Source organism: Cicer arietinum, chromosome 1 (assembly GCF_000331145.2).
Source record: "Cicer arietinum cultivar CDC Frontier isolate Library 1 chromosome 1, Cicar.CDCFrontier_v2.0, whole genome shotgun sequence".
NCBI classification, from domain to species: domain Eukaryota; kingdom Viridiplantae; phylum Streptophyta; class Magnoliopsida; order Fabales; family Fabaceae; genus Cicer; species Cicer arietinum.
Window position 1 is genome coordinate 44,740,147 of NC_021160.2, and position 12,816 is coordinate 44,752,962.

The 12,816-nt window shown below is 28.2% G+C and overlaps 1 protein-coding gene across 1 annotated transcript; it reads left to right on the forward strand.

The window, feature by feature from the left end:
* Positions 1–8,363: 8,363 nt before the first annotated feature.
* LOC101515378 (protein DOG1-like 4) lies at positions 8,364–12,339 on the forward strand. The gene is made up of 2 exons (XM_004489021.4): positions 8,364–8,827; positions 11,724–12,339. Exons 1-2 carry the CDS (start codon positions 8,432–8,434, stop codon positions 11,997–11,999), a joined length of 672 nt encoding a protein of 223 aa, XP_004489078.1. The 5' UTR covers positions 8,364–8,431; the 3' UTR covers positions 12,000–12,339.
* Positions 12,340–12,816: the final 477 nt, after the last annotated feature.

The window sequence follows — 12,816 nt, forward strand, 5'->3', positions numbered from 1 at the left end:
AATAATAATAACTCTGAATAATAAATCGCTAATAATAAATCGCTGAATAATAAATCGCTGAATAAATCGCTGAATAATAATAATAATAACTCTGAATAATAAATCGCTAATAATAAATCGCTGAATAAATCGCTGAATAATAATAATAATAACTCTGAATAATAATAGCTCTGAATAATAATAACTCTGAATAATAAATCGCTAATAATAAATCGCTGAATAAATCGCTGAATAATAATAATAATAACTCTGAATAATAATAGCTCTGAATAATAATAACTCTGAATAATAAATCGCTAATAATAAATAAGTCTGAATACGTCGCTAATAATAACTCTGAATAATAATAATAATAACTCTGAATAATAATAATAATAACTCTGAATAATAATAATAATAACTCTGAATAATAAATCGCTAATAACTCTGAATAATAATAATAATAACTCTGAATAATAATAAATCGCTAATAACTCTGAATAATAATAATAATAACTCTGAATAATAATAATAATAACTCTGAATAATAAATCGCTAATAATAAATAAGTCTGAATACGTCGCTAATAATAACTCTGAATAATAATAAATCGCTAATAACTCTGAATAATAAATCGCTAATAACTCTGAATAATAAATCGCTAATAACTCTGAATAATAAATCGCTAATAACTCTGAATAATAAATCGCTAATAACTCTGAATAATAAATCGCTAATAACTCTGAATAATAAATCGCTAATAACTCTGAATAATAAATCGCTAATAACTCTGAATAATAAATCGCTAATAACTCTGAATAATAAATCGCTAATAATAAATAAGTCTGAATACGTCGCTAATAATAACTCAGTGTCAATCATCTAATAAATATATAAATCGCTAATAAATAAGTCTGAATAAGTCGCTAATACAATAAGTCTGAATAACAAATAACCCACGAATAATAAAATAAGTCTGAATAATACAACTATGATACTACTGATAATCTCCTCCTCTAGAAATATATAAAGCTCTCTCCAATAAGACACGCATCTCATCTTCAGGACCACCCATATGCAAATCTAAACTCTGCTGTATAAGACCACCAACTGCGTGACACCGTGTACAACTAGTATCGGGACCAGCATCATGACTAGGACCAGCATCAGCATCATAACTAGGACCAGCATATGCAGCAACATAAGGGATCATCCGAGGATGAGATATCCTATAATACCACTGGATGTATCCCTCAACACACTCATGTGGATATGCAGCTGGATGCAATCTAGCTCGAAGTGATCGTACAGAATTCCGGTACATACTCCATTCAACGTCGACATCACGTGCAACAAGCATCGGTGGTGTAGGAGGAATGTGTTGAGTATACCCAAACTGCCGTATGCACCTCTCAGGTAAATACGGAACCATCGTGAAACACCAACGAATGTATCCTGTAAATAATGACACAGACTGAAATCGTGTCACAGCGTTCTGATCGTAATCTGGTGCCCAGATAATATCCGTATCCCTCAAAGCATCCAACTTTGCCCTGTAATATGCCACATTCCCAGATGTTTGTTTTGCCGTCCAACGAAACATCCGTGGCATCGAGGAAATATGCTCATCCATACCCCGTTTACAAATATCGGGGAAATGTTCATAAATCCAAGTCTGTAAATAATTGAAATGTAGTAAAATTATTAAGGTGATGAAATAATTAAAAAAATAATGATAAGTATAATAAATATAATAGTACCTGAAATAAAGACAAATATCCTCCAATCTGTTTGGTTGCAGGCAATGTACTGTCTCTAAGATAGTCATATAGCACAACAAGTGCAGCCGGTCCCCATGCCCATTTACCACAACTATCCAGATCTTGAAACAGAAAGAGATATTTTGCAGATACAAGTGTAAAACTTTTATCCGCAAGAATGGTACATCCTACCAAATGAAGTAGATATGCCCTAGCTGCACAGTCATATCTTCGTTCATGAAGTTTCTTATAAAATACCTCTTTCAACCACTCAAAACTATAGGAAGCCCCTCTATTGGTCCTAGTCTCAGTGACAGCTTCATCATATGTAACCCCCAACAACTCAACAGCAGCAGCAATTGCCAAATCTTCATTGACATTTGCGGGAGGTGTGAAAAACTCTCCAGTACACGGGATGCTCAAAAGACCCCTGACGTCGTCAAGAGTAATAGTCATTTCACCGAATGGCAGGTGAAATGAACTAGTCTCTGCGTGCCATCTCTCAGCAAAAGCAGATATCATGTTACCATCAATCATATGCAAACTACATCTTCTCAGAGGACGTAATCCAGATATATTAATCCAATGATCTATTTGAGCAGGTAAATGATATCTAATATCAATAAATTTGTCTTGCTTTTTGCCATTGGAAACAACTTTCAAGGCACGTCTTTCCTGTTTAATTAAAAATAACACAATTAAAAATATATTATAATCTTATACTACAAATAAATTATAATGTGTAATAAAATAACCTATACTACAAATATATTATAATATGTAATAAAATAAATTATTTACTAACCTGTCCATTCCACACATTAATTGCAATATGATGCTCATAATCTGTAAGGACAGAAAGATCATAAGGACCTCCAGGAAACATGGGTTCATCAGGCTGGTGCTGCTGACCATGTTCATCATCAAAATGTTGCTGCTGCTGGTCATATTCATCATAAAACTCATGATCGTGCTGAGGCTGCTCATCATGGGGCTGCTCATCCTGTTCTGCATCAAACATAAGATTTTGCTGTGGCTGCTCATCCTGGGGCTGCTCGTCCTGAGGCGCCTGCCTTTCCTCATTTCTCTTTCTCCTTTTTTCAACAGCAGCTCTCCTATTTGATTGTGTAGGAGGCCGAACTCGCGAATAATCACCACCGTCAGATTTTCCTCCTCTGGTCCTCACTAACAAAATTCAATAAACAAAAATTAAAAAAAAAAAAATACACAGTGTACCGGAAATTTCAAGAGGATTGAAATTCCCGGTAGTTCAAAATACGTTTTTACCGGAAATTTCAAGAAAAACGAAATTTCCGGTAGTTCAAAATACATACCGGAAATTTCAAAAACGAAATTTCCGGGAATTTACAACTACCGGATTTTTCAAATTTCCGGTTTGCCTCCCGGAAATTTCGTTTTTGAAATTTCCGGTATGTATTTTGAACTACCGGAAATTTCAATCCTTTTGAAATTTCCGGTAAAAACCAAATTTTCCGAAAACTTACTTTTCCGGATTTTTCAGTGTGGGGGTAAAGTGTTTGAATTTTTTGTTATTTTGAGTTTTACTGTTTTTTTTAGGGGTATTTTAGGTATTTTACAACAAAATTTTTATGTTGGGGGGGTATAGGTTTAAATGGGGGGGTACAATAGCCAATTGTCTTCCTTAAAAGAGTTGGACTTGTCTAACTTGAGAAGCAATGGTCCAGCATTGAGTTGATATGTTCAGGGGAGTGTTGGACCAATCCATCAAGAAAGAGCGTCCGTCACTTTTAGCACTGCCACTTTTTACTAAGCACACCACCTTCCCGTTTTCTAAACCACCCCATTAATCTAACACCATTGAACCTATAATTACAACAACCTTAAAATAGGCCTGTTTATATTTAATAAAAACAATACAATGAAAATAAGTTAAAAATGTATGTATAAAAATAACATCATTGGCTTTTGCATAATCATAGATAAAAAATTTCTTACATGAAATTCATAATAATACTTGAGGTCAATGAATTTTTTACATAAGTAAATCTTAACTTAATTAAATATAATTTTATCAAATTCATAATTTTTTTCAAAATTTATTATAATCACAAAAATTATAATTTACATTAAAAATCATAAGAAAAAACACACAGAAATGCATTAAAAAATTTCTTTCACAAAATGTGTTGCTCTCTTTGATTTACTTCTCAAAGTTGGGTAGAATGAGTTTTGGCGCGGGACCCACTTTATGTCAATTTTTCCATTCCTTTTATTTTGAATCCAAACGGAGAACTTTTCATTTTGTACTTTTCTTCTTTTTACGTTCTTTGAAGCTAAAGAATACCTTAAGAGCATCTATAATAATGTCAGCGTTTATAAGAAACACAATTTATTAGATACTGCCATTATGAGATAAAAAAATAAAAATAAAACGAATAAATTGTATTTTTGTTATAAACTAAAATTGTATTAAAATAAATGAGTGATAAGTAAATGTAATGACATTAATCAATAAAGTATAAAGACTCACTTAAATATATTAAAATTAATTTAGTGATTCATCAAGACAAATTCAATTTCAGATTAAATATATAATTATATTTTTTTTAACATCGAATAAATATATGAATATGTACATTTTAGAATCTAAATTTATGGTTTTGATAATTTTTCAACGATAATCATCAATAATTTCTAAGCATATTCATCCTAAAAAGAGAGAATGATGAGAAAATTCATGCATATTGTGTCTAATATATAAGGGATCTAGCCTATATATAGGTTGATAGTCAATTAGAATTTATTCTCAAATTGATCATCAATGACATTCATCTATATTTCAGTTTATGTTAATTAATTAAATTATTATTTATCAAATTAAAAATTTAACAACTCTAATTACTTAATTTAATCATTAATCAACAAATATCATAATTGATAAATAACTAAAATAGTTAAATAAAGATATGTGCCCATAAAATAATAATAAATATAATAACTAAATAAAATATCCATTGTGGACACTTTTATATTTCAATTGACTAGTGAAAATTTCGAAAATAATACTCTTAATTTAAATATTTAAGTGAATTTCATTTATATAAAAATTCACAAAATAGATTTCACTAATAAGATATCATCACATTTCAAAAACTCATTTATTTAATGTAATTTATTGAACAAGTTCATTAAAAAGGAGAAATGTTTCGTAGACACCACAATTTGTCTATGCAGCCATTGAACATACACCTCTTTTGTCCAAAATCAAAAACAAAACAATAAAAAATAAAATAAAACAACCACGCTCTCTCTTTTCTCGTCATACCTCCGTCTTTCTCCGTTGTTCACTCCTCCTACTCGTCTCTAACAGCCTCGACACTAAAAGAAAAGGAAAAGACCATATCACCCTTCATGAATCGAGACCTAAAAAAATAGTGAAAAAAATTGTTTACAAAAACACTCATCTATAACATCTATTTTTCTTAACTCTAAATGATGCTTACCAAAACACTCATAGCTTATGCCTATTTTTTTTTTTATTTTTTTGACAAAAACAAAAATATATTCACTCATTTAAATTGAAAGAGTATATTAAACACAAACAAAAATTCAACATTGTTATAAACGAAAAGGAAGAAATTTGTGAACATAATCATATCATTCAAGTTAATGCATATAATGACACAATACCTACGAATAATAATATGAAAAAGATCAATGTGATTGAAATACTTATGTCTCTGGATTTGCAACGTTGACCACTTAATCATTAGTGAATCAGTACTTTTTTAAAGTTGATCTATCAACCTGAATCAAACAAACATTGCAACAAGATAGAAAATCAAATAACACTGCACCAAAATGAAAAAACAAATAACACCGATCTGAGACGACAAAATCACGAAAAAAAACCACGAAAGTAAAATATGGTAGGTGTGGAAACCACCACACTACTGCATTTTGATTTTATTAGATTGAGGTTATTATATTGGCTTTTATACATCAATTGTAATAAACAAGACATTGACAAATTTGAATAAAAACTAATCCATAAAGCCAAAAATCAAAATAAAGAATACATATTTTTCATCTCCCTCGCGCGCAAACTTAGTTTCTACAATTTTTCATCTCCCTCACGCGAACTCGTTGTTGTACTTTCCTGACGTAACTTTGTCGTCGAGTAAGTGTCGTCATCGTTTCTTTCTCTTTACCATTATGTCGAGAAGTGCTTTCGTCACCGTCGAGAGCAATTGTCGTCATCGTTGTTTCTTTCTTTCATTCCTATCTTTTATTTTTCACTTCATATCATTCCCTTTGCCATTGTTTTAAACCCTAAGCCGTTGTGGTGAACATAATCCGAAGGTTTGGTAAAGAAGATGAAGCCAACAATATTGCATCAAACTAGTATTTCTCCTAAATAGGGTTGTTCCTTTCTAAACTCCTTCAATTTTAAAAGTCTATATTTTTCTAGTAATTTTTGTTTCTTACTTATTAATTTTGATTCTAGGTCATTTACCTAGATTTTTAATTTTTCAAATATGGCTAGATGTGGCTGAAAAATATTGAAAAGACTATTAGATTATTATAATTTTATTTATTGATTTCAGATTGTTGTTACATTTTTATTTTCTTTCAAATTTTTATTAATCATTGAGAATGTGTTACACATGAAATTTCTATTTTGTTGTTAGTTTTTTTATACTCTATCAAGGTTTAATGATTCAATGTGGTGAAAAGTGATTAGTTCAAATCTCACTATCTTACACTTATAAGGTGCAACAATAGTGGCTATTTTACAACACTTTGTACTTAATAGTGTATCGTGAACAATATTGATTTTATAAGAAGAAAAGTGGTTCCATTAATTAATTCAATCAGATTCACTTTCACTATTGAAATGTGAATTTGACATATAAATGTAATTGTGATTCATTGTTGTAGTATCAGTATGTTTACTTTAGTGGCTAGTTGTGAATCATTGTTGTTGTATTAGTTGTTGCCTTGTTGTTTTCCTAAGTTTGAATTTGGTTTGGGATTAAGGAAATTAATATATGAGATATATATTCATTTACTTAGTATTGTTTCGGTTTGGATTAGATTTAGGAACTCCTATAAAAAATAAAGGTGAAAAAAGCATTGGCATTGCTAAAAAGAATACTAGTTTGAATTATCATAAACTCAATCTACTTTTGAGTTGATTTTCATAGTAAGTTGGTTATTATCTGGTCAGTTGGACTTGGAATTAGAGCTCCGGTTTGGTATCTTTAAGTAGGAATCTTGTTGAGTTCTTGTTTTTACTCACTATAGTGTTAAACATATTGGTTTGTGCATTTGATTTTCTTGAACTTGTTATTTTTAGTCAATGGATTTGGATAATTATGTTTTCATTTCAAATCATGTCAAATTTGAATATAGAAGAGACATTAAATTAGATCTATTTTATTTAATTCATAATTGGCTGGTGTTACTGATTATATATATAGATAGTCATTTTTCACCACAAGTACCATTAAGCACACCTTTAATGAACAAATATGCTTGTATCTCAACCTGTGTATGTAATTCTAGTGAGAATTGTGATCATGTGTATGAACAGGTTTAACTCTGTTGTTGATCCCGGTACATCGAATGGTAATGTTATTGTTGGGAGAGTTAGGATTCTGTTTCATATGGTTTTTAGTAGAAGAAAAGTTGGATATTTTTCTTTGAGAAGGGATGGAAATGTTTATAAGCTTGAAGGGGCTATTTTACTTTCTATAAGATTGCAGAGAATTAATGATGATTTTTTTTTTCAATTTGTGTTGATGACATGTTTTATGAAGATGATGTTGTAAGTGGGAAATACTTGTTAAGAATTTTGTTAGTTTGTTTCTATTGTGTTACTATATCATTGTATCAAAGTTACTTGTGAAGTGGAGTTTTATTGATGTTGGTTTGGACTGTATAAATTGAGGAATTTTATTTTTTCTCTTGTGATCTTTTTCGCAAAGATATTTTTATGTTTGATATTACATATTATTTGTTAACTAGTTATGTGCTCATCAAAAGCAAATTAAAGTGATTGTCATCCAAATGCAAAGAGTTAATTGTATTCGATTAAAAAAACTCTCTAATTTTATTATTATCTAAAATAAATTTCAATTTTATGCAATTTTGGGTGAATATTTAGTAGTAAATTTTGTTTTTCCTAACACATGATTCTATAAATTTTTTATTTGTTGATTTTAAATTCGATTGTAATATCAATTAAATTTAAATTAACATAAAAAAAAACATTTATAAAATTAGTTATTTTAATCAATTTTATAATTAAATATTTCTTACAACGTCGGATATTAGATCAGACATAAAATTAATCTAACAAATGTATAAAATGCACTAATCACAAATTATATAAAAAATAAATAAATAAAACACAAAAGTAATTTCCGATCAAAAGATAACTCAAAACTACTTTCTAAGGGAAGTTTATGTCTAAAGAAATTTAAAGGAAAGATCCTTGTTGTGAATGTTGAGGAGGCCTGGTCAAATGTGTGAATTGGAAGTATTTACAAGAATGCAAACAAGTCTCAACCTAAGCGTTACACGTAAGATACCACGTGTCATCCACCTCTAAAGTATCCCCACCGTATATGCATGTATGATGAAAGCCATCTTCACACAACAACAACAACACCCCTCTTTACACAATTCCATTTCCAACACAAACAATGACGACGACAACAACCTTCGCACAATTCTACGACTCATGGTTCGACCAATTCCACTGTTTAGTCCAACAACTCAACACGCCAAACCAAACAGACGCAGAGGAACTTATCCGGAAGGTGATGTCCCACCATGAGGACTACTACAATGCAAAATCAATGGCTGCGGAGAAAGATCCTCTCCACGTGTTAGCATCTCCATGGGCCACAACACTTGAAAGATCACTTTATTGGATCGCAGGGTGGAGACCCACTACAGCATTTCACCTCATATACACTGAATCATCTCTCCTATTTGAGTCTCACATTATTGATATTCTTCGTGGACTCCGTACCGGTGATCTTGGTGATCTCTCCCCAACTCAGTTCCGTCGTGTCAGCGACTTGCAATGTGACACTGTAAGTAATTCATTTTTTTTTCTATTTAAAAAAATACGCACAGCATTTAGCAATTTGCGCAAAGCCATTTTTTTTAATCTTCCCCTCATTGTAAATGTTATCATTTGAGTCTTAAAAAATTTAGTTATATAGATTTTAATGATAAAATATATTTCATTTGCTAATATGTCTTAGCTCGTAAGCAATGCGTCTGATTCAATCTTAAAAAAAAATTAAAAAAAAATCTAAGGATCAAGTAGAATAAGGGTAGAAAAATGGTCAATCTTAAAATAAATTAAAAAAATAAAAAGAATGAAAAATTAAGGATCAGGTAAAAGAAGGGTAGAAAAATGGTCGAGTCCAGGATACCGTTTTATCATAAATTACTTTACAAATAAATGATTATTTTATATTATTATTGATTTATTCTCTCTATAAAAAAAATCAATCAGATTATGAATTTAATAAAATTTGTAGAATAATGTTATGAGTTATACTCTTAAATAGATTGACAAGTTGTAATCATATCTAATTTATTATGAGTTAATTTATAAAATTTATTTTTCTAAAAAATGTCTATTAGGATTACTATTTAGTGATTCGTCTCGAATCAACTCGGTCATGTCTTTATTTCGTTTTATCTTTATTGAATATGCAATTCATCGAGTTTGGTCAGATTAAATGATATGTTAAAAATTAGTCTGATCAAATGTTGGATTGGATAAAATGTTGGATTGGATAAGGAATACACAAAATCCAACTTAAGTTGTCATTTGTACATTTCTATCTATAACAGATGAAGATAACTTGTCATTTGTATATTTCTATCTATAATAGATGAAGAAGATGATTAACCTAGATTTTTCTTAGGGGTAGATGTGTTTTCTTGATTTTAGATGTTTATATTTCTTAAACATTGTTTGTTGATTAGTTAGATAGATTGAGATACAATAAAATGATGAATTATAGAAAAAAAATAATAACTATTGTTTTAATCAAGTAGATTAAAATGTATGTACAAGAGAATAATAATGATTATTTTTTTTATAAATGAAATTTAGAGTTAGAGAATGGTGTTCTAATATATGGTATAAAAATTTTTAAATATTAGGGGATGGTTTAAAATTCTTAATTGTCTTCTTAACAAAGTAGAAAAAATCTTAAAAATCTTAAAATTCATTAGATATTTATGAATAAATCTATAATTGTCTTCTTTCAATAACTTTTTAATCAATTTAATATAAAGATACAAATAATAGTTGATAAATAAATATTGCAAATCTTCACATAAGAGAAAATGATTTAAACCAGCTTTTGTTTGAGTAGAGAACCAATATCCTAGCGTTTAACACTTTTTCATCAAAACGGTGGTTTATCATTTTTTAAAGTTTAAGTCTCGGTTATTAAAAATGATTATCCGAAATTTTAATTAATAATTGGAAAAAAAATCTTCAAAAGTACGAGACGAAACAAACGAACACATCTAATTGGTTCATTCCTCTTTTTTTTCTGCCACTAATTTGATTTGTATGTTTACCAACATTTTGATTGGTCGCTAATTCATTTTGTGTGTACTCGGTGTGGTACCAAATAGCACTACTATTAATAATTTAAGCTAATGTGTGTATTACCTCATTCAAATAAAACATTATACAAAAAGATTGAGTAATAGTAACATGTAGAGTTCGATTTGAAGAAAATACCACTCAAAATTTATATATAACTGTGACATTTTGAAATTGAATATAAATATAAGATAAATTTATTGAATATAAGATAAATTTAATTTATTAATATTAATACCTGTCAGTTGAATTATAATTTAATATATTTTATTTTATTACTTAAATTTTATTGAGTCCAACCAAAATTTATGCATAAACATATTTTATTTTATTAGTTAAATTTTATTGAGTCCAACCAAAATTTATGCATAAACGAGATGATTTTTTTTCAAAATTATAGGTGGGAGTCATTATATTAGTATATTTGTGACCAATTAATGGTTTAATATTTTATTGTTACATTTTAAAAAAATAATTTATATTTATATTTATATTTGTATGATAATCCATTTAAAAATTGTAGAAGATATTTGGAATTCATTTCTAATGGATTAATAAAGTAATTTTAATATTCACCAACTTAAATATACATTATTCAATATTTTAATATGATAAAAATTTAAATTTTTGAAAACAAAAGTATTCTCCTATACATGCTTATATACATTATTTAATATTTTAATATGATAAAAATTTAATTTTTAAAAACAAAAGTATTCTCCTAGACATGTTTTTTTATGAAAAGTTTTTTAAAATAGTTTTTTATTTTAATTATTTTTAATATTTTATCATAAAAATAAAAAGTTACAATAAAGACATAAAATATTTAAAATAATTTTTTATGATAAGTTATTTACATCTAAAAATATTTATGATTTGAAACTTTATTTTTAATTTTTTAATAAAAAAGTTACAACAAAAATAAAGTTCTATAAAAGTTATTTTTTTTATAAAAACGATAACAAATAGACTTAATATGAAGAGTTTATATTGTTGGTAAATTACAACGGTTTGTATAAATAATTTTAAAAGTAATTATAATTAAAAAATCAAATATATAGTAAATATAGTTAATTAATTGTGTAAAAATCTTTGATATCTTCAATATATATAAATTGAATTTAAAAGAATGTATATATTTAGTAATTACTGAAAATATCAAAGAATGTATATATTTGCTATCAAATGACATATAAAATAAAAGTATATATAAATTAAATTTTTACCATTTTAATAGTATTTCTATAAAATGTATTTAAAAGTAATCAATAATTATTGAAAACTATTTTTTTTATCTTATGAATTCAGTGAATAATTTATTATAATATTTATGATTAATTGGAAAATGAAAGGTGAAGGAAGAGAATGCAATAACAGAGGAGTTATCAGAGTGGCAGGACAATGCGAGCGAGTTGATGGGTTCAGAAGATGATATCAACGAGAATATCGGACGACTGGTATGCATTATAAAGAAAGCGGATGATCTACGGCTGAGGACGTTGCGCAGTGTGGTCGAGTTTTTGTCGCCACAACAGGCTATCGAGTTCTTGATTGCCTCAGCTGAGTTGCTTGTTGGGATACGTGGTTGGGGATTGAATCACGACCGTTCACGGCCTAGGCCATCATGAGTTTTATTTATGATCAAATTTCTTTCTTAATTTCAATTGATAAAATTTAAATCATTCGCAACTAAATTAAGCACTTTGAGGGCAGTATTTATGGACCAATGTGTTGGACTGATGGAACATTTTTAAAGACACTCTTATATCAAAGTTAATTATAAACACAATATGATAAAGAATAGCAGAATATCTAAATAAGGTCAGGGTTTCCAACTTATCAAAACTAGAGCTTGAGTGCATCTTCAAGTTCTCTACTAGATCAAATCTCTTCTAAAGTTTACTTAAAACGTTTATTGTTCTAAAATATACGAAATAAAAAAGAAATAAAAGAATTTGTAGTTCTTTAGCATGGTACACTTTGCACTCTTATTTTTCTACTAAGTCTATGGATGTGAATACTAGACATAACAGATATATAATATTTTAAATTATATCTAATTTTTTATATAAGAAATTCATAATTTTTTATATAAGAAATTCATACATTTCACGTGAGATTTAATTTTTAATTTATTTTCAGTTAATTCAGTCTAAAACTTATGAAATTCAAAGGGCTCTAGTCACTACATAGTACATATGGCGGTTAAAAATGTAGATATAACAGCATAAGTATGCATAATTTTAGTGGTTATACTTACCCGGTTATATCTATCTTTATTTTTATCATACATACTTATGATCCAATGAAAGACATGATTGAGACATAATTTAATATAAAATTAGATAAAAATATAATAGATTTAAAAAAATATACATGATAATTAATACAATAATAATATTTTATAATACTTAATATATATTTTATTATCACATAATATAATAT

What these genes read in the sequence shown, in the direction of transcription:
- LOC101515378 (XM_004489021.4), top strand. Translation starts at nt 8,432, where the DNA reads ATGACGACGACAACAACCTTCGCACAATTCTACGACTCATGGTTCGAC. An exon ending in GCGACTTGCAATGTGACACT is followed by an intron (nt 8,828 to 11,723) that starts GTAAGTAATTCA and finishes GGAAAATGAAAG; the next exon opens with GTGAAGGAAGAGAATGCAAT.